At 33.3% G+C, this 23,941-nt stretch overlaps 1 protein-coding gene across 2 annotated transcripts in view; it reads left to right on the forward strand.

Annotated features, from left to right (window-relative positions):
- The window catches only part of pAbp (poly(A) binding protein), an 81,274-nt gene that overhangs the window by 32,347 nt on the left and 24,986 nt on the right, over window positions 1-23,941 (forward strand). For both annotated transcript variants that reach the window (XM_090407527.1, XM_090407528.1), the window contains exons 4-8: window positions 1,456-1,574; window positions 8,352-8,511; window positions 8,607-8,681; window positions 19,433-19,666; window positions 22,400-22,606. In XM_090407527.1, the coding sequence (XP_090263653.1) occupies window positions 1,456-1,574; window positions 8,352-8,511; window positions 8,607-8,681; window positions 19,433-19,666; window positions 22,400-22,606 (795 nt within the window). The remainder of the gene's footprint in view (window positions 1-1,455; window positions 1,575-8,351; window positions 8,512-8,606; window positions 8,682-19,432; window positions 19,667-22,399; window positions 22,607-23,941) is intronic.

Below are 23,941 nucleotides of genomic sequence, written 5' to 3' on the forward strand. Positions count from 1 at the left end.
GATTAGATGGAAGAAACCAGTGTGCTATCTATATAGAAATCATTACAGGTTAGAAAGATTTTTTTAGTCAGCAGTGAGTGTGAAGCATTCTTCTAACCTTAATGAGTATATGGGTACATTAATCTGCCTAAAATTTGAGAGATGTCATTTTAAGACACTCCTACTCACCTGTGATAGTTCTTTATTAAACATTAGAGGATGCCAAAATTACAAGGTCAGGTCAGGAATTGTTTCACGTATTGTCACATAAACTGGAACATGTTTTGCTCTGCAGATGCTGGTTGAAATCTGGCAAATGAGAACTAGTTAATAAATATCCTTTTGCAAATTAGTTTTATTTGGTGTTGTAATACTGTCAAAATAAGCTATGAATGAAGATGACAAATTTTTGTAAGGATTCTAAATGCTGAATTTCAGTAAGCTCCTTTTAGAGCTGAAAGCTTGCCTAAGTTATGTGAGCTGTGAACTTGCCTAACAAAATTGACAGACAGTATATCTCATAAGGTGCATGTCTCACAATTTTTTGACATGAACTCAAAAAGAGGGAAAAAAGTTAACTTTGTTATAAGAGGAAAGCAACACCAGTTTCAATAGAACAGGACTCCCCCCCCCTCCACAAAAAAAAACTTGATATTAAATTTAGCACATACCTGTGTGGAACCAACAACACAATTAAGAAGATAAAATTATATATTTAAGAAAATAGAGTAATAGCAAGAAATGAAGAAATAAGAGGATCATAAAGATTAATTAATAAAAATAATATATTTGTTCAAATAAAACCCTAAATTTTTTTTAGCATTGTTAATCTTTTATTTATTTTTTTTTTAGTCAGTTTTAATATAAAAGTCAATTTTTCATTAATGAAGGTGAATAACTTTTTTTCTCCCAAAAAAATTTCATTCAGTTACTATTGACAGTGTTTTTTGGTTTGGAAGGCAGATTCATATCCTGTTTCTGACTTGAGGCTTTTCAGCTTAGTTTGTGTCTCAGAGATGCTAGACTTTTCCCTTCTGGAAATGTAGGTTTTTCTGCAAGATAAACTCATCAGTGAATTCATGCAGTTGACAGACATAGCATACTATGCAGATAGGATTAACTGTCCCTATCAGAGCATTAATTAGGTTTCTAAGAAGTCAAGTTACTTATTAAAAGATTGATGAGCTTAATATGTTAGCGAAACATCAGACAGTGATAATAAATTTCTTAAAAACATATAAAAATAAGAATTGCTGTGAAAATTTGGGTAGCTGTAAAATTATTAATAAATGATAAAAGTACTGGTCTGGATTAAAATTGATCATAGAGAAATATTAATAGTTTATTCTTTGTTCATGATTACTGCACAATTAGACCCATTGTTTTTATGTTTTTGCTTGGGAAAACTTGCCTTCTGATTTTCATGTTCAAATTAAGCAAGTATTTTTTTTTTTTTTTTTTCCTTTGCATTTTTAGGTAGCAACAGACGAAGAAGGCAATTCTAAGGGTTATGGGTTTGTGCATTTTGAAACAGAAGAAGCAGCCAATAATGCAATTGCTAAGGTTAATGGAATGTTGCTCAATGGAAGGAAAGTGTAAGTATTGTAAAAAAAACTAGTATCTTCCAACTTTGTCAGATTTCAGCCATACGTAAAATATGCTGTGAGTGATTGTGGGTGCTGTAGTTTGTTCCCACAGACCAAAATGAGAACATGTATGAAAGACAAAAGTTAAACACTATGATTCATAAAAATAGTTAAACATTTTAAAAACAAGTGAGCAAATTATGCAAAAAATTGAAAAAAATGCAGCAACTGTCCACATTCCAGTTGCTTATACCCTGCAGTGCGAATAATAAAATTTTTCTTTGTGAAATTATAGAAACTTGAGTTTTCTTTTTTTATATTAAAATGAATTTTTTGTTCAGACTTGGAAATAGTAATGTGTGCTTCACTGTGAGGCATTTGAGCACTTCCCTATCCCCTTCATCTTTTGTTTTAGTTTTCATTGATCCATTATTTATGTGAAAAATTTCTTCGTGTCATTAGAATTTCATTTTTCCATATCTCTCCTCCCCCCCCTCTTTTTTTTTCTTTCTTATTAAGAAACTAGCTTCTTCCTTCTAAATGCAAAATATCTCTGAAATATCAGTAAGGCATTAGATAATGAATATCAGGAAGATAACTGCGAAGTAGTTTTACTGGCTTTCATAAATAAAATTATCATAAAATTACGTATATGTTAGACTATTAAATGAATACTACATTAATAATTTTCAATGGTTTAACATGCAGAAAACAAGAATATTAACTTACATTTCACTACTTGTTACATGGTGTATCTTTGGGGAAGGACTGGATAGACAATGTATTAAGGAATGGTTAAATAACATTTAAAAAGTGATATAGAGCAATCACCTAATATGGTCCTCTAAGAAAATTTGTTTTTCTATGGGATTATTTCTTTGAGGATGTTGAAGTACTTAAATTCACTATTTATTCAGTTTTAGTTCAATTGGAAAAAAATTATACAGACAAATTGAAGCAACTACAATGGGTAGTCATATACTACATTAGCAGATGCCAACAATAATCTTTCTTGGACACATCATGTATCACTACTGATACCATTCAATTTTGGATTTACCAGAAGCTTAAGCTTACAGATTGTCTCTACATCACTTATTGTTTACAGAACAGGCATTGTCAAAACACTGCCATAAGTTGGTTTCATCTGTTATACAGTGCCCAGTCTCACATGAGCTAAACAGTATAAAAGTTCTATGGTTACTAATCACATTAGCAACCATACAACCAAGTTAACATGGTGTTAGTAATAATCGGTCATTGCAGAATTTAGCAGTTACTTACTGTTATTAGCTTTGCCCTTTTCTTCAAGTTTTTTTATTGTTTGTTATGGTCTAAACAAAAGTTTCAGTAGATTTCAGGTTTGGAGTTTGTTTATGAACAGTTAACAAACTTTTTCTTTGTTAACTGTTCATAAACACAAATGCCAAACCTTCATACCTACTGAAACTTTCATTTGGATCATAAGCATAAATGCCTCATTCAGTTTTCCTGATTTGGAAGTGATCTACATCAGCAGATCATAACCGCTAAAACTGAAAAATTGCACGACAGATAATGAACTACAAAATACTGTATTAACATGATGATTTAATAAATTAAAGATGCCAAGAAATTATATTCTTGGTTTAATCCTTTATCCAAGTGTAAGCAAACAAGTTTATGCACGAAGTATCTTCATGACTACTTGTATATAGAGACTAATGACTTTGCATCAGTTGCCTTAGTATCCTATAATCTATGGTGATTTAATTGTACTTAATAACATAAATGAATCTTATAACTACATTTCACTGGAAAATGTAATTATAATATTGTAGTAACAGAAATTAGAATCTAAATGAAACATTGATGTGCCTGCTCACATAATTTAAGATCACACAAGACCTGGATTATATCCATTGACACAGATGTTTACTAAATCCTTATCGCTGCACATTGTTGAGAATTTAGTACCCTAAACATTAAAAGATTAAGTGATCTTAAACAATTATCATCATCATCAAATTCCTTACATTTACCCTCAAGGGGGGTACAGGATATGATAGTATTACATGAAAAATTTACATCATTATTAACTTCTTGTCTACAATTTTCCTCCAAATCAATCTGTTACCTGAAAAGGCTCCAACATTGTCAGATCTTATATTTCCATCCTCTAAGGCACTTTTTACTCTATCAATCCACCTATATTTTGGTCTTCCTCTGGGTCTTTTTCCTGCCAACCTGGCAGAGAACACTTGTTTTGCTAATCTTTCCTCTCCCATTCTGTTTAAAGTGACCATACCACCTGAGATTAGCTCTACTAACACATTCCTGGATGCTGAAAACGTCAAGTGCTTACCTAAATATACCATCTGTTCATGGCATATTTAGGAAAGAACTTGACTAATCTCTCTCGGGACTCTCATATCTTTGGTCAAGTGTTTTACTTCTGACCCAGCTCTCAAATCCATAAGTCAAAATTGGTTTGAACACTGTCTTGTATACAGGTAATTTAATGTTTTGACTAATTTCTCTCTTATTCCATATAAATTTATTCAGTTGACTTCCTACCATACTCGCTTTGTTGATTCTGTTGTCTGTTTCCATATTTAATTTACCATCTTCACACTTGTTTAAAAATCATGCCTATAGAACAAGTAAAACATATCATGTTTTACTTGTTCTATAGATTCTCCATTCAAAATACAGTTGATATTGGTCGATTGGTAGAGCCTCTGCTATTAATGGCTCAGTTAAGTAAGTTTGAGTGTGATTAGTAGTTGGAAGGGGACCAATCGTTCGATGCTGTTGGCACACTCTCCCTGGAGGTGTCAGATAATAATATTTTCAATGCTTCTGCCTATTTTCATTGTCTTTGTCTTGTTATTGCCAGCCTTCATACCATATCTATTACAACAGTTATTCAATTTAGTCAGGGAATCTTGTAGCAGATTTATTTAGAAGTATAACATCATCTGCATAAAGCAAAGAGCTGACATCAACATCTCCAATTTTGATATCAGGTTTAATACCACTTTCCTTCATAATGTAATCCATATAGATAATGAATAATAGAGGGGATAATGCACATCCTTGTCTGACATCAGATTTAACATTAAATCATCTTCCTATGCTTCCTTCAATTCTAACTGCTGACTTACAACTCAAATAAAGACTAAGCATTGTTTGATATAATGCCAAACTGACACCATACAACTGTAGCGTATTGAATATCTTCTCTCTTGGCACTTCATATGCCTTTTCCCGATCTACAAAACTTAAATTCAGATCTTTGTTATATTCCCATGCTTTCTCGACGATTTGTCGTAAAGTGAAGATCTGATCTTGACAGCCTCTATTTGGCCCGAATCCAGCTTGTTCTTCACCAAGCTTTTCTTCCACAATCCTTCTCAACTGTTTCTCAAGTATACTGGCATAGATCTTACTAGGAACACTCAGTAGAGAAATACCTCTGCAATTCTCGCATTCAGTTTTATTTTCCTTTTTATATATGGGATACTGTGAGAGCTCTACTCCAATCATCTGGTGGTATTTGTCCCTCTGTCCAGGCCCTCTGAACCATGCAGTGTAGCCACTGTAAGACTTTTATACCACCATACTTTCTGGTCGAATATCATCTACTCCTGCTGCCTTTCCACATTTTAAGGCTTTGATGGCTTTTTCTACTTCAAGTATGGATATGTATTCCAGATAGCAATTTTTCGAAGTAATTACTCCATACTTCAAGGATATCTTTTTCTCTAGTTTTCGTATTCCCTTTATCATCTCTAATTCCTTTTACAGCACTCTTTCCTCCATTTCTGAGCTTTAACAACCTCCAGAATATCTTCCCACATTCTTGATATTTATTTTCTATGTTCTTAACAAAGTCTTCCCATGACTTTTGTTTAGCTAGTTTTACACAGTGTTTAGCTTTCTTACATTTGTCTCTGTATTCTCTAAGAGCACAAGCTGACTTATTTGCAATGAACTGTTGATATGCTTTCTTCTTTTCCTTCACTGCCTCTTGAACTTCCTGTGTCCACCAGGGAGTTCGGATTGTTTTATCCTTGCAGACAACCTCACCTCATGCCTCTCTGGCAGAATCAATCAATGTTTTCTACAGAGCTTGCCACTCCATGGTTTGATTCCTGTTCTCAAATTCTTTCATTTTTTCTTGAATAATGTTTGTATATTTTAGTCTACAGTTCACATCTGAGAGCTGCTCAACTTTTATTCATTTTAAAACTTTCTTACATGTTCTTCTTTTCAATACAAAATTCAATTTTATCCTGCTTAAGACTAAATGGTGATCACTTCCAATTTCAAATCCTCTGTACACTCTAGTGTCCTGCACCAGGGAGAAGACATCACTATCAACAATAACATAGTCAATGAGACTTTTCTTATTCCTTGCATCTTCCCTCCATGTGAATTTGTGCACATTTTTATGTTGGAACATGGTGTTAGTAATAACTAGTCTGTCTTGAGCAGAAATCCAAGAAGTATTTACCATTATTATTAGCTTTGCTCTTTTCTCCAAATTTTCCCCCCAAATTTTTGTATGTCTGACAATCATTTCCTACTCTGCTATTTAGATCCCCAACAAGGACCAACTTTTCCTTTTTCATTGTGTCAGTTGCTTTCTCTAAAGCCTCAAAAAATTCCTGCACTTCTACCTTAGCAGACCTTCAGTGGGACCACAGGCACAAATATGTCTTATTGTGCCCCATTCTGATATTTGCTTATATCGTTCTACTTGAAATTGTCTGACGTTCAAGAAGATTAGCCTCGTATTTAGTGTTGAATACAATTCCTACTCCTTTTCCTTGATTGTCATTGCCTGAATATAACATTTTGTATTATTGCTCTTAAACAAGCTTATTAATCTTAAAAACAACTAATATGGAAAATCGAGCAAAGAAAAATGTTTCATGTATTAAAAACAGTACAACTCCTAAAACTTTCAAAATCAACAGCAAGCAGGCACTAGATCATAATTTCGAAGATTTTGATTTCCATGCCCATACAATCAACCTTCAGATTTTAGTTGTTACTCATCGGACTTAACCATTTTTGCACTTATTGAACTGTCCTTCATCTCAAAGGTAGCATTGGTGCTCCAATTTGATTTCTTCTAGAACAGTTAGGATATTTCCTGTTAGCTTTCCTTTTTAGTGCTTTAATTTTAGATTTTTAAGTTGGACATTCTCATGGAATATCAGAATTTTTAAAACAAGATTTTAAAAATTCCTTTATGTAATGAGTGTCTGACTTCAGGATCTACTATATTTACACTTTCATGTTCGTAATCAAATTGTGTTGTCTTTTTACATTGCCTTAGTGGTCTACTACTACAAAATACAGATTCTGCGTCAAATTTTGCTGCAGTTAATTTTGAGCTTTTTACAATTTCTTTGAAAGTTTCATCAGACCTATAATCATTTAAAAATTTATTTAGATCATTCAATGCATCTAAAGCAAGTTGGAGATTCATGGATTTTGATCTCTTTGGTTTGCTTAATGTTCATCTTGCTATTCATTTACCGCCTATTCTGAACTTGATTTTCTCCAGTCCAACTAATTATCAATAGCAGAGTCATCTTTAAAATTTTAAGGTGTACAACTTCAACTATCTTCACTTTACGAAAAGATAGACTGAAATACTTCTACCAACCATCTGACTTATTTGGAATATGTGATGTGAAGTAATGCAAGTTTTTGCAGTTTTAAATAGTTAATATTCAGATTCTAATGAAGTTTGGTATTTATGATCACTGTTATAGAAAAATTATAAAAACAATATTGTGTGCTGCACATGTGTCATATGATAACAAATGTCACTATAATTTTTTTTTTTTTTTTTTTTACTCTGAACTCCATACACAAAGGTTGCAAAATCTAAATCACAACAATGCAATTCTGAAACATCTAAAGATTATAGACTGGAGGAAAAAGACAAAATGGGGAAGACTGTTCCAAAGAACAGAAGCCAAGGAAATAAGAGGAGAATTTGGTTTGGTAGGTTCTGGAGAAAGTTAATGAATGTTGGCAAGTAGTTGCCTGTATTTCTACAGGTGAACAAAATTTGAGGTATGATGATGGCCATTTCAGCAGCCAAGTGAAGAGAGAGATTGGAGGATTGTGTATTAATCAAATATGCCCTTTTATGGATGCTGTAAAGCATTCTTAGGGACATTTTCAGTGTGCCATTCCAATGTCAGACAGATTGTGATTTCTTCACTGTTAGCAAGTTAGTATTTTCTGCTCAAGAACACATTACACAACTTGTCTGACTATAGCCGAGCTGTGTTTGTCAAGAAAGGCTAGAGGTGTATGTTAGTCCAAGAAAAGAGATTTAATTAGCCTAAAATAAATTGGTCTTGATCTAGGTGTTATTAAAGATGACCAAGAAAGGAAGTTAAATCTTTCTTGTAGGAAAAAGATATGGTTGTGTTTAGGGAGCATTGAGGTTTACAATTAAAGTGCATTAATTGTCAGTTATTGAAGTGTCATATTATTGCACTGAAATTTGTCAAATGAAGAAAATGGATAATTTGAGATCAGCAAGAGATGCATGTGTACAGGAGGAAGAGAGTGGGAAGCACTAAACGCCTCGATACTCTAGCATTGAGAAAATATAAGAGGACGCCTTTGCTATGTCAGAACAAATGACTAGAGAAGATAGCAACATAGTAATGAAATGCAACCCCTTTATTTTATTTTCTATAATAATTTCCTTAATTCTTATTTATAAACTAATTATTAAATCTTTTTAATGTTTTAATTCTGATTTTTCAGTTATGTAGGAAAATTTATTCCTCGTAAGGAACGTGAAAAACTGCTGGGTGAAAAAGCTAGACGTTTCATGAATGTTTATATAAAAAATTTTGGTGACGATCTGGATGATGAAAAACTCCGAGAAATGTTTGAAAAATACGGAAAAATTACAAGTGCCAAGGTTTGTTCTGTTATAGTTTTGTCCCCTGTCAGAAATTGAATTTCAGATTAAATTTAATTAATTTTTTTTAATGTTATTAAATATAATTTTTCTAGGTAATGACAGATGAGACAGCAAAGTCAAAAGGCTTTGGCTTTGTGAGTTTTGAGGAACCAGAAAGTGCAGAAAAGGTTAGTTTATGCATCTATTTTTTAATTGATAATTTCCTCCAAATAATATTGTTAATTCATACAATCACAAAAGTTACTTGTTTTTAAAGGGATAAAGGAGGAATGATAGTGTAAGAAAGTTAAACATTTGCATGTTAATTCATATTATTTTGTTAATTTTATATTCTGTATTCGAAATTGTAGCTGGCAGTTTCCAAAATTTTTTCATTCTTTCCAACTGTTATAAATTTAAAAATGAAAATTATCACGATAATGTGAATTATCATGATAATTCACAATCTAATTCATTTCATTAGAAGGGACGAACAACACAAGAAGCATACTACGAATGAAATGTCAGCCACTCTGATACCTTGCAACATTTAATTACAGAATGATTTTAATTCAGAAATAACATTTGATGTTTAGCCTCAAAGAGTATAGATTACTAAGATAGTATCACATAATTACGCTTATATTGAGTTGCTTATCAACAGTTTTTCTTCCTAATATGTTTTTTTTGTTAGGTTTCCAAATGTTGCCATATCTTAATATTTCAGTCTTCTAAGTCACTGTCAGCTTTGTCAGTCAGTTTGGTCTTGCTAAAGTTTTTCCTGCCATCCTAGCATTACGTTTCTGTTATAACCTTTCCCATTCTGTTTAAGTGACAGAATGGGACAAGTTATGTGTGAGCCGAGCACTTTAGATTAGCTTGGCTCACACATTCTTGAATGCTGATAATATTATGTTCCTTTCTAATTTTAATATGTTCTCATTTTCTCATGTCTCTGCCTCTCATTTGAGTGGTTCTAATTTTTGATCAAATGCTTTTCCTTCACCAAAATTTTCACACGCATAAGTTGAAACTGGTCTGAAACACCACCTTGGATTTTGCTACTTAGGCATTTTGGCTACTCTATCTTGGTTATGAATTTATTCAGCTGATTCTGCACTATGAGCTTTGCTTATATCTATTTCCATATGTAATTTGCCATCGTCACTGAAAACTGCATCTAAATAGCAGAAATGGTTAGTAAGTTAATCCCAGTTGCTAATTTTCATGCCACATTTATTACAAAAGTTATCAGACATGTTTAGTGGAACCAGATTCCTATACACTCTTTCTCATGGCTTGCTTCTTAAGTATAGACTACATACAGTCAGCTCTCACATGGGCTTTGGTGGTAAATTGTTATAGTGAGTAAATGTTATATTATTTGTTATAGTGACAGATGACTGCATTTCTCTTAGTGCCTTTCAATATGACTTCTGGTTGATATTTTATGATTTCTGAAACTTTGTAAATTAAAAAGTCTTGAATATCCTTATTTGATGTGAACCCAATTTGTTTTGCAATTTTATTACTAGCCCAGAGTTATAAATATGAAAGTGTACATATACGCTGCTTGGAAAGAAGTCAATGGTTAACCATAGCACGAGGAACAAACATCTTAATAAGATGTAGAACCTACTTTTGCTGTGATGACTGCAGCGATCTTGTAGGGCAGGGTTTCCCAAATTGTGTTCTGTGATGTCAGTGACCAAGCCGTGTATTTTTAAACATGGAAGTAATTCGGGAAAAGGAATACCATTGTTTATGACCAGTCATAAAAATTGCCTGCAAGCCGATTACAACAATGGGCGGTGTATCCTCTGTTCTCAAAACTGAACTAAATAACATCTGTGTTGCAAATGTTAGTGAACCAATCAGCAAGGAAGTATAAAAAATTTTTTCCACTGAAATTGAAGATTAAGGTAGTCTGTATTCAGTTCTCAAATCTAGTAATACTGAATACTTTCTTCGCAAGTTCATATTGTAGGGTGAAAGTGCTTGTTTCGAAACCGTAGTGCCATGATTTTTTAAAAGTAATAGGCCTACAGATTTAAATTTTAATATGAATAAGAGACAAGGGACTTTGTTTAATTTTAGTGTTAAGAAATCTCTTATTGAAGGTGTTTGTGACGCAACAGATGGTGATTCATCCACCTCCAGCCTACAAAGCGATCTCCAGGATGTACAAAAGGAGGGGAAAACTATTCGCACGCATGACAAAAAGTCTGCATTTACTCGTAAGTACTTATAATAATATTATAAATTTTTGATGATCAGAATGGGATATATCAATGAAAATGAGTACAAATTAATTTAATGATGTTAGCCTGAGGAAACCACAATATGCTACAAGGTTTCGTTAGTCAAGTGATTGATAACTGATTTAAATGTAATTTTATATTTGTCAACATGTCACACTGTATACATAAGTGTACTAATACTCTTTATGATTATGCCATAATTAATTATTAATACTGTAATGTATTAATAATTATAATTAATTATTAATACATTACAAAATAACCAAGGTGTTCCGTCATAGGAAAAAATCTGGGAAACGCTGCTGTAGGGCATACTTTCACAAGCGTATGGCAGCAATCAATGGGAATTTTGTACCATTCTTCCTGTAGGCATGTAATGAAGTCCTGGAATGTTCTATGTTGGACATCCCTTGACCTCGCCCTACATTCCATTTTATCTCACAAATGTTAGTGTTGAGATCAGGGCTCTGTGGAAGCCAGTTGAGTGGTAATGTTCATTTCCATAAACCATGCAGTTACAGCAGCAGCCTTACAACATGGTGCATTGTCTTGCTTTGGCAAGAAATGCACCTTGTCTATGGAACTGACCATTGTCTCTTTTGAGGAACAATGGTCAGTGACTTGAAAAGTTTCATGTTTGGTCTCTAGAGCAGAGTTTCTGCACTTTGTTAAAAAAAAAAAAAATATATATATATATATATATATTTTATTGTATTGGTGATGTTGCTATTAATGTGCTTAATTTTATGCTTTCTTTAGTATATATATTTAAATGTCTCTTTTGAGGAGCAATGGTCAGTTCCATAGAAATTCAAAGTAGGAAGCATTGCATTTTTCAGAACCTCTTGGAGCTCACACCATTGTCACTAAATTTAATAATTTAATCTTAGCATGTAATAGATTTACTCATCTTCCTCTTTTCATCTGAAGCAACAGCACCCTTACTTTGAATTTTATCTGCCATTTTTAATGACAGTAAAATAATAGTTATAAATAGTTTATAATTCAAAATATCAAAACACTGATGTGGCAAGCAACCCTGCTGACTGAGGTGGTTAGCATATTTGATCTCCACCTAACAGGATGGATTTGAATGTTGCTAAGAGTTAGGTGGAAGATGAATTTCATTGCTGAGTGTGAACCACTTTTTTTTTTTTTTTTTCTGAAGTGACTTGAAAGAGTTTCATGTTTGGTCTCTAGAGCAGAGTTTCTGCACTTTAAAAAAAAAAAAAAAAAAAAAAAAAAAAAATCATCATCATCAAATTCCTGCCATGTACCCTGAAGGGGTGTACTGTCATATCCTGTACATGAAAAAATTACATCATTACTAACTTCCTATCTACAATTTTCCTCCAAATCAGTCTGTTACTTGTCAAGACTCCAACATTATCAGATCTTATATTTCTATCGTCTAAGGCACTTTGTACCGTATCAATCCACCTATATCTTGGTCTTCCTCTGGGTCGTTTTCCTGCCAACCTGGCAGAGAACACTTGTTTTGCTAATCTTTCCTCTCCCATTCTATTTAAGTGACCATACCATCTGAGATTAGCTCTTCTAACACATTCCTGGATGCTGACAATGTCAAGTTCTTTCCTAATATCCTCATTTTTAATATGATATTGTCAATGATGCCATCTGTTCACGCCTCTAATCTTTCTCAGGACTCTCATATCTGTGGTCTCTAGTCTTTGGTCAAGTGTTTTACTTCTGACCCAGCTCTCAGATCCATAAGTTAAAATTGGTTTAAACACAGTCTTGTATACAGCTAATTTAGTGTTCTGACTAATTTCTTTCTTATTCCATATGAATTTATTCAATTGACTTCCCACGATACCAGCTTTGCTGATTCTGTTGTCTATTTCTATATTTAGTTTACCATCTTCAGTAAAAATTGTGCCTAAGTAGCTGAAATGTTTTACTTGTTCCACAGGTTCTCCATTCACAACACAGTTGACATTTTCAATGATTCTGCCTATTTTCATTGTCTTTGTCTTTTTATTGCTGACCTTCATACCATATCTATTACAACAGCTATTCAATTTAGTCAGAGAATCTTGCAGACTTGTAGCGGATTTATTTAGAAGTATAACATCATCCGCATAAAGCAAAGAGCTGACATTAACATCTCCAATTTTGATATCAGGTTTAATACCACATTCCTTCATAATGTGATCCATATAGATAATGAATAATAGAGGGGATAATGTACATCCTTGTCTCACACCAGATTTAACATTAAACCATCTTCCTGTACTTCCTTCAATTCTAACTGCTGACTCACAACTCAAATAAAGACTAAGTATTGCTTGATATAATGCCCCATTGACACCATATAACTGCAGCGTATTGAATAGCTTCTCTCTTGGCACCTTGTCATATGCCTTCCAAATCGACAAAACTTAAATACAGATCTTTGTTATATTCCCATGCTTTCTCGACTATTTGTCGTAAAGTGAAGATCTGATCCTGACAGCCTCTATTTGGCCTGAATCCAGCTTGTTCTTCACCAAGCTTTTCTTCCACAATTCTTCTCAACAGTTTCTCAAGTATACTTGCATAGATCTTGCCAGGAACACTCAGTAGGGAAATACCTCTGTAATTCTCACATTCAGTTTTATTTCCCTTTTTATATATGGGTACTATGAGAGCTCTACTCCAATCATCGGGAATTCGTCCCTCTGTCCAGGCTTTCTGAACTATGCAGTGCAGCCACTGTAAGACTCTTATACCACTCATCATATGAGTGGTATAAGAGTCACCATCATATAAGACTTATATGATGGGAAAAAAAAAATATATATATATACAGGTAACCCTCGTATAACGCGGTACTTATACAAGGCGGTCTACAAATTGCAGTAACTCTTTATCTTTTCATATATTTTTCACCTCATGACTTAAAATCAAATTTTATCTTCATTAAATTTGTGTCTGCCTGTATCGTGCATGTAGTTATAAGTAGCGAATTTTAGGGGAAATACCTTTAGCACGCATCTACATCAATTGTTACCATGTAATTATTGTTGAAAGTTGTCTTCGTTTTCTGTCAGGAAAGCACATTAAAAATCATTAGTGTGTTCATCTCAAGCTGAGCACTTTATTTCCTGGTGAGGTACATACAATATGTAATGCTTTTTTTTTTTTTTTTGTAAAAAAATTATTTCTATAGTAATGACCGCTTAGACGGCTTTTGCAATATGGTGGAAAACGAAATTAGTGAATTAATTGATAAGGAAATGAATTTTAATTAGGAGGAACTAGTACAATTAATAGATGACGTTGAACCAAATGACATGGAAAGTTCTGTCGAAGATTCTGATTGTGATGAATCTGTTAAAAAATTCAGTTTAGAGAAATTAGCAGAAGGCTTGGACTTTGCAAGGAAGTTAGGAAGCTATTTTACGGATAATGATCCCTCAACGAGGGCTCCTGAAAATTCAAGAGACAATTGGATATTTGTTTAGCTCCATATTATGAGCTTAATAAAAAATTGCAGCATAATGGTAAGCAAGGTCTTATTACTGACTTGATAACTAAACCAGCCGAAGTATGCAATGAGAATTATACAAATGATGTCCCAGAGATTTCAAGTGATGATGACTTCTGGCCACTCGTAAATAAAGACCATCTATGAAATGTTCGTTTTGAAGACAGTGACGACGATTAAAATATGCACTTTATTATGTGCAATGAAGTTTACTTACAATTTGTAATTTATAAGTTTATTCTATATATTTGTTTCATAGTTTATGTTTTCTTAATTTACATGAATTACAAGAATTAAATAAAATATTTTTGTCGGGGATGTCATTGTTGTTTATATAATTAAAAAAAAAACGATTTCAGAACCTAACCCTACTTTTTCTATCTAATCTGAGTCTTTCATAACGTGGCATTTCTATGGAACCTAACATCCGCGTTATACGAGGGTTACTTGTATATATAGTTTTCGTGATGTTGCTATTAATGTGCATAATTTTATGCTTTCTTTAGTATCTATATTTAAATGTTAATGTAAATATTGGGTCTTATTTTATATAAATCATGTTCTAAATTAGAAACAAATTTGTTCTATGATTTGCTATATCTTTTTCTGACGTTTTATTCTTTTATATTCTATTTCTTTTAGTGCTTAAACCATTTATGATATCTTTTTTTTTCATTTTGATTATTTCTTTGATTGTATCATTCCATATCTTCATCTTCAGTTTTTTTCTTTTTATTGAATTTTTTGGTCTTTTGTACGATTTCATTTGCTGCTGTATTTGGTATCGTTTTTATATTAAGCCATTCTGTTTCTCTTTCTTCATTTCCGTTTTATTTTATCTAAATATTGGTTAATTCTTCATTCATATAGCCATTATTAATCTTGTTATTTGTAGCCATTTAGGTGGTAATCTTAATTTTATTTTAAGAAGGAAGCGGTCACTACTTATTTCATATCCTCTGTGGACTCCAACATCTAAAGAAAACTTTGTCTTTTCATTTAAGATAAAGTAATATAATATTGATTTCCATCTTGCTGTCCAAGTATATTTATGCATGTCTTTATGTTTAGAGAAAGAATTCATTATTTTAAGGTTATTATAAACTACAAAATCGATCAATTTTTTACCATTTCTGTTTAGAGTATGTTCTCTATATATTCCTATATTATTATTAATTTTCTTGTTTTCAGTTTTTGCATTTAAGTCTCCTGCTAATGTTACATAATCATTTTTATTTACTTTATTATATATATTTTGTAATTGATTATAAAATTCAATATTATCCTCTTCTTCTGGGGCATATAAATCTAACCTATATCTATTTTTATTCTAGCTTTTGTTATTCATTTATTCTGTAATTTATAATATATATTAAAAGAGAATTATGAATCCAAATCATACCTGCTTGTGCTCTTTGGTCTCTGTCGACTCCACTATATATTATATTCAATTTTTAGTTCTCATGGTTCCTTTTAATTTCTATTTTGTTTCAGTGATTACCCCTATTTGAAAATTTCTTTCATTTAATATATGATCTAGTCTGTGCAGTTAGCTTAGTGACTTCGCGGGTAAGGAGTATTTTAGGTTCCATTCCCGTTGATGATGTGAGAAGCTTAATGATCTTCCTCAGCCATAGCCAAGTTAGCTGGTCTTGGGTGTGGACAGCAGGGTTTTCCCCTACAGTTTATCTGGGGTTTTTCATCCTGCAAGCAGGCAAACTGGCCCTGTGAACACGCGTGGATTACAGTCATGAATACAGCAAGAAGTTGATGAAGCGGCCGCATTAATTTCGTCGTGAACCCTTCATTAGGAGATTCTACCTATCCTAAAGGGGTGGATGAGGTCAATCAAATATATCATCTAATTCTATTTCTTTATATGCTATTCCTCTTACATTCCAGTTTGCTATATGTATTATATTTTGTCATTTTCATGGGCCTTTTCCAGGGTCATTTTCCATAGATTCATTTTGAATACCTTTCTCTATTAGCTTAGAAGTAAATTAGTGTTCTCCATGTCAGGTTACTAGCCTGGCGATGGAGAGTCCAGTGATAGGACTGCTATCCATAGATTCATTTTCAATACCTTTCTTTATTAGCTTAGAAGTAAATTAGTGTCCATGTCAGGTTACTAGCCTGGCAATGGAGAGTCCAGTGATAGGACTGCTACCTTAATGCTTCTGAACTTGCCTTCTTCCAAATTTAAACCCATAGGAGGAATAGGGTATATTGAAGGGGGAAAGAGGTTGATTTCCCCCTTCAATGCTATTAATGTTATCAGTAAATTGCACATTACTCAAGTATTCATGAAAATTGCACATCTGTTGATTCATAGCTCTGTCATATTAAAACTGTTATTTTACAAATAGGCATTACTCATAATTGAAACGTATTGTAGTGGATTGTCATAAAGCAAAGTATTGTAAGGCAGGTTATTACTGTACATAAGTAATATCAGTTGGCTAAGGGTTTTTTTTTCTTTTTTTTTCAAAATTTTATATTATGTTTTATATTTTATTCTTTTTTCCATAATTTGAAAAGCCTGCTCTAAAGAGCAAGCATTTTCAAGCTTCTAGTAAGCAGAGTGGGTAGTGGTCGTACACTGGACATTGAAATTCATCTCTCACCTAAAGATGATCATTGTTACATGCGTGCCCATGGTGGTAAACTTATAGCTTGTTGATTGCAGGAGCAGATATACGTATCAGTTTTCCAGCCAGGCTGGCACATTGTTTTCATTATCAGTGGTATTGTTGTGGGTGTTAACTAAACTGCCAGAATATGTACTGACTGACTGAAAATTTTTGCTGGAAATATGCTTTTTTTTTCCCATGCCATTTGTGTGCATTCAGATGACCACGTAAAACTCCCATCCAATTCTGGGAAAGGGGCTATACATTACTAGCATTCTTTTCTATTTCCAGTCAAATATTTTAAGGTAATACTGAAATATAATTTTCTAATATAATTAGAAAAATCCTTTATGATGCTATATCTGCAGTTATCAGAAACTTGGGTTTTTAATGCTATAATTCAGCAACACGATTTCATGTGTTGTGATTTATTTTGATGATGCTATTAATGTGATCAGTAAATTGAGATTACTCAAGTATTTATTTATATATTCTCCCACCTCATAGCATATTCAAGAGGAGCTATTCAGAATTTTTGTGAAATGTACTCTTTTTATTTCTGTTATCCATTTAAATTTACAGGAAAAGGTAGTTGCTCTAAATTAAATTTATAGCAGCTACCTTTCTACATGTTAGCACACTTATTTAAGAGGAGTAACATATTGATATTAATAATCCTGTATGTTTTAAAGCTTCTAGCATTTTATGTAGGTCTGTAGAGTCAAAGGCTTTTCATAATTCTTGAAAGCTGAGGAAATTAAGTTTTTTTGATTTGAGGCTTTGCTGATGAATTGAAGTTAATAGATTTGCTAAACCCTGCCTGTTCTCTTGATTATTGAAAATTTAATATACACTATCTACCAATAATTTTCTGGACACTAGCAGGCGAACTCTAATATCGGGTATGTCCACCTTTGGCTTTGATCACCTCCTGCACCCTTTGAGGGAGGCTTTCCACCAATGTGTGAAATTTGTCTCCATTCCTCCATCAAAGCATTCAGCGACAGATTGAAGATGTGCCACTCTGGACCTCAATCGCTGCTCCAATTTGTCCCACAGTGTTCGATGGGGTTGAGGCCAGGACTGTGCAGCCAAGTCAGTTGTTTAACTTCTGCCTATTCATACCATTCCATAATAGCTGCAGCTTTGTGGCATGGGATGTTGTCTTGATGGTAACATGGCTGCCGTCTATAAAACTCCACAGTTTAGGCAGACCAGATTATCAAGGTACTGAGCTACCTTCATGGAACCATTGAAAACGACCAGTGGTACCACTCCAAACCAACTGAATGCAACCTATGCAATTAACTCCTCCACCACTAAACTTTACTATGGTAACAACACACCGGTAACAAACATTCACCAAGCTGCCTCCACACTCCGCCATCAAACTGGAAACAGGTGAACCTTGATTCATCACTCCAGACTACTGTTTTTCACTGGTCAATTGTCTAGTTCATATGCTCTTTGTACCAGGCCAGACAAGCTGCCTTGTCTGTTGTTGTGATGTTCAGCTTGTGTGTCTTTTGTGGAAACCCAGTAAATGGAGTTCTTTTTGCACGGTATTAGTGTTCACCGTGGTGTTACTGGTGCTGTGGAACTCATCACCGGATGGTCTGTGCCAATTTTGTTTTTGCTTGCCACCAGTTTTAACAACCTTCAGTAATTTTTGGCAGTCGCCCTGGGATTCCTACACTAGTGATTCCAGAACTTCTCCATTTGTTGATCATATCACCAATCGTTGATTTTGGATGTTCCAGTTGAGCAGCAATGGCACCTGTGGACATGCTACCAGTGTGACATCCCACGATGACATTCTATTGAAGTCACATCATGTTGCCATACCACCTGTATGTAACTACTGTGATGAAATACTGCTTCCTACTATTTGTATACTGGTTTTTATGTTGTTAACAAACCTGGAATGTTTCATAACCCTCAAATAACAAGGGTGTCCGGACAATTATTGTTAGATTGTGTATTACTCTTATCTATAATTTTTGTAGAAAGTTTATAAATGACAGAAAAGTTATATGGGTTTTCTATGTGAATTTTTATTACCTATCTTATATAAAAGGATAATTTTTTCAGTATTCCTCTTTAATATTCTGTATACAATTCTTGAGTTTTATACAGATGACATACCATTCATATTTTCATTTTTGGAAGTACATGTTTTACTTCATCTTTGATTCTATATTCATAAATTTTCAGTCTATTTTACCATTCTTCTCTTTCTATTTCTTCCCTTATTTAATTATGTATTCTTTAATAATATTTAATATAATGTTTTTTTTTTTTGTGTGTGTGTGTGTGTGTCTTCTAGATTTCTTGTTTAAGCTTATTAGAAATGACAATACTTGTTATAATAAGCTGTTATTAAACTAAGAACAAAAGACAGATAATGCAATGTTGAGTGACGTTTACTGATGATAACTGATCTTAGAATTTGAAATCTTAAAAAAATCCTTTGCATCTTAAAATTTGAATAACAGAGTATATCCATAATTTTTTTTATTCTGAATCTGTAATTTAATAAATTGTTTTTCTTTCAGGCTGTTGATGAGTTGAATGGGAAGGAACTGAATGGAAAAATGCTGTATGTTGGAAGAGCCCAAAAGAAATCGGAACGACAAGCAGAATTGAAGAGGAGATTTGAACAGTTGAAATTAGAACGAATGAGTCGTTATCAAGGTGTTAATTTATATGTGAAGAACTTAGATGACGCAATCGATGATGAACGTTTGCGTAAAGAATTTTCACCATTTGGTACCATCACAAGTGCAAAGGTATTCACTTCACTTTTTGTATTGTATTTAGCATAGAATTTCTGGAATATTCGTTATTTAAATTCATGATGCAATCAAGTTATGTAATAATTAAAGACTGGAGTTTTAGATTGCTGGATTTCATCTTGAAAAAGATTTTCCTGCTCAAAGAAGTGACAAGAGTTTACCAAAGGACTATGTATGAATGAATATAGAGAAACTAGAGAGGAGAGTAATTTTATTGCATTTTTCTGTTAATATCTTTTAAACAAGTTATGACATGTGATATTTCAGAACTCTGACTTGTCATTTTGAGGTCCTTGTGTCATGTTTTGTCAGGAAGAAACTACTTGAATCCCATCTAGGTTGAATCTTTATAATATAAGATCTTTTCAATTGAAGGTAAGTTAGCTGGTTTCATGGTATTGACAGACATTTTGGAAAGAGGTTTTTGATTCTTTAAAAGCACCAACCTGAGAATATACACAATTGATAGGCATAGCAGAGTATACAAACAGGATTAACCACACTTGCCAGTCTTCATTAGGTTTATAGTACCCTGAGATCCTTGACTGTGACAGGCCTTTAAGACTAACACATTAAATAGATATGGAAATCAGACATTTGGATGTTCAGTACTACTTTTATTAATTATGAATATGATACCCTTTCAAATATTGGAAAAGCTATTCAGATATTTGTGATTCTACCTATTTATTATCTGACCGAAAACCCCAGCCACTCCAAAGTTAGTTTTGAATTGAAGGGAAGTATGCATGGGTTGGATGTAAAACAGATATAAGATGGTGCATTATGGTCCACTGTTTATTATGTATATGTGAGTTCTTCCCCGTGAAAGATAATTAGTTGATGAACCTTCTGTCTCCACCTTTGGCAAACTATTTTTTGAAACATCTGGAAGACACCTTGTTTACATCCATTCATCCCCAACCCTAATCAGATCCAACAGATAATTGACTCCTATGTTCCAACACCTCAAGATTCTTCAACAGACTGCAGAGTTCCAATCACTTACATTTCAGGCATCTCAGAACCTATAGGCAGAATTTTGAAGAAGTATCATCTTATTCCGACATATTTTCCTATCAACAAAATTTCTCACTTTTTGCCATCTACAAAAGACAAACTGTCACTCACCTCTATCATTGGCTGGTGTTTACCAGATTCCATGTGAATGCAATTTATCCTATTTTGGACAAACAGGCCATTCTGTGGAAAAAAAGAATGAAGGAACTGAACATCAATATTATATTGAATACGTGAAACCTCATAAATCTGGTCTAGCACAACTTAGCATTGACACTAATCATAATATCCAGTGGGATAAAGCTTATCTTCTCCATAGATGTAGGTTTAAATATGAACGCCTTTTTAAAGAAAGTTGCAAAGCCCTCTTACATCGGCTGAATTTAAATCGAAATGACTGTCTCTCTCTCTTAATCTCCCCCCCCCCCCCCAAAAGTTTGGGAGACTCGTATTTTATGTAACCATCAATGAAATAATTATCTTTAAAGAATTATTTAATAATATTGTAATAATTATCTTCTAGCACGCGGCAACAGTTTAATTGATGATCCACCGACTGTTCTGTACTTTGTATTCCATTCCTTTAAACTGTTTGTTCTACACTGAGGATGTACTGTTACTTTCAGTATGAAATATTTGTACCTTTATTTAATTAAAGTTATTACTGTGGTCTATACGTGTTCCATTATTATTATTTATTATGTATATGGATATCACATTTTGAAGGAAAGCATTAAAAATGATATCCGAATCAGATAAACTTGGCACTTCATGCATATGATGGTAATGGACTTAGAAAAATTGAGTAGTTGTAATAATGTATTCTCAATGGTGTACCTATAACATTTCTGCTATTTAGGCACAAGTTTTAGTGAAGATATCAAATCAAATATGGATATAGATATCAGATTCAGCAAAACTGGTAGTATGTTACAGAAGAATAAGAGAAATTAGCCAAAAACATTGAGCAGTATACAATGGTTCAACCAGTTTTAAAGTAATGGATGTAAGAGTTGGGTTAGAAATAACAGGTAATCAGACTAAAAATATTGGTATTTTCTGGGAAAAATTAAAGTGAACAAATAGTATCAATTACCCATACACGGTACTAATGTACTGTAGGTTGATCAACCAACCTCTCATGTATGGGCTCAACATTAAAAAAAAAGTCAGTTGGAGAATCATTAACAGTGAAGATACCAGAAAGGAGCTTTCTATTATTTTCTTCCAAGAATGTGTAAGCCAATGTAAGGTAGTCCTGTCATTTAAGAAGAATTGGAAACATCAGCAGAACAAGTGTTTCATGCCAGAATGAGAAGAGGAAGACCAAGATCTAGTGGATTGCAGTTATTAGATCTCAGAAACCAAAATGTAACATGTGATATGACCTGATATATAACAGATTAAGGGAAAATCTTAATAAGAAGCTTACATTAGTTAATTTTATAGCATCCTGTACATTTCTTGGGGCTTTTACACCATGAATTGATGGTGTAAAATCTACATGTTAAATATTAATTTATCAGTTGGATTTATTTGTATTGAAATTTACTTCTTTATCAAATAGTTTTTATAATGTTATGAAATAGTGCGATTTAGTTAGTCTTTTTGTGTGTGTGTATTATTTTTTCAACCCATGTGTTTATTCCTTACCATGTCTGTCATGTTATGAGTTAAAAATTAACAGAGCTCCTTTCTTTTTTGTAGGTCATGACTGATGGAAATGGGCGGTCAAAAGGCTTTGGCTTTGTTTGCTTCAGTTCTCCTGAGGAGGCCACTAAGGCTGTTACAGAAATGAATGGACGTATTGTGGTATCAAAACCGCTTTATGTAGCTTTAGCACAACGTAAGGAAGACCGCAAGGCTCACTTGGCTTCACAGTATATGCAGAGAATTGCAGGCATGCGCATGCAGGTATGTCTCACTGATTACAAAAATAGAATTGTTTAATTTCTAATCTACAGAAGAGGTATAAAGATGTCTGCATTTTAACAGTACTAATAATGTCATGTCGCATGTTAATGCATTTCCAAATATCCAGTTATATCAGAACCTAGTTATATTAAAAATCCCATTATATTAAAACCAATCACCCAGGGGGTTAAAATTCCTGCATGTGTTCGTGTAAACCTTAGAATATGGTTTAAACTATGCAGTTTCTGGAGTGTATGCATATGAAGCAAGCAAGAGAATTTGAATGTTAAGTCATACATGTTAAGCATAACAGAATGAATGGATATTTTGTGGAACAGCTTATAGCATGATATTACTATACATTTCATGAGTTTTTGTACTGAAACATTTACAAATGAAACAAGGGGAAAGTCATTTGAAATTTCAGTAAATACTTTCAGTAAACACAGGGGAAATGTGTGGGAACCCATTTCCCCTGTGTGAACTAAATTTTTGTCTACACTTATTGTTTTCTTACTTTTTAACTTCATTTATTTCAGAGACAAATAGCGATTTCAAATGTAACTGATATTAAATCATCTTATATTGATTTAGTGTTAGTTACGTTTAGTTCCACGAATCTTCAGTAGGACAAGTTGCAATATCAGGATCAGTGAAAACTTTGTTTTTATTCTGAGGAGTATGAGCACTAAACCTTGAACCCTGCTATGTTAATTCATCACTGAGTAGTTTTCTGCATCTTGATGGCTTAATCCTATTAGCTGGAGCTTGTCTAGAGCAGCTGCAAATCACCTACACATGCATAGCTTGTGATGTCTGAACCAAGATTTTAGTCCATTTTAAGTGGCACACATTGTGTATGCTTCTTGAGGAATATTACAGTCCAAAAGGATGTGGGAGAAGCCTTAAATGGTAGGAAGAACATTTATTTTGAAAGCTTTTGAATCACAAGTAAAAAAATAAGATTGGTTGGCTTTCTCTTTGAATAATAATGCAGCACAGCTGTTCTGGTCCAACACTGAAGTAAGATTTTACAAGTTATAACTAAAACTTCCTGAGAACCATCATAACACATTTTTAGTGATACTTTTTACATACAGAATAGGGATCTGCAGATTTGGATTTGCTTAAAGTTATCTGGGAGGTAACGTCCATGTAGCCAAACGCAGGGAACCAACATTGACCTCTGACCTGATGTCCATTCCTCATCTTTATGTGGCATATTCCACCACAAAACTTGATTCTTCTCTTTTCTCTCTAATTGGAAACAAAAAAAAAATCTCCAATATTTAAATATACAAAAGTGACCCAAAATTTGTGAATGAAAGAATACAT

This window comes from Typopeltis vanoorti, chromosome 17 (assembly GCF_054136105.1).
Source record: "Typopeltis vanoorti isolate ZY-2024b chromosome 17, IOZ_Tvanoo_1.0, whole genome shotgun sequence".
Classification (NCBI taxonomy): Eukaryota; Metazoa; Arthropoda; class Arachnida; order Uropygi; family Thelyphonidae; genus Typopeltis; species Typopeltis vanoorti.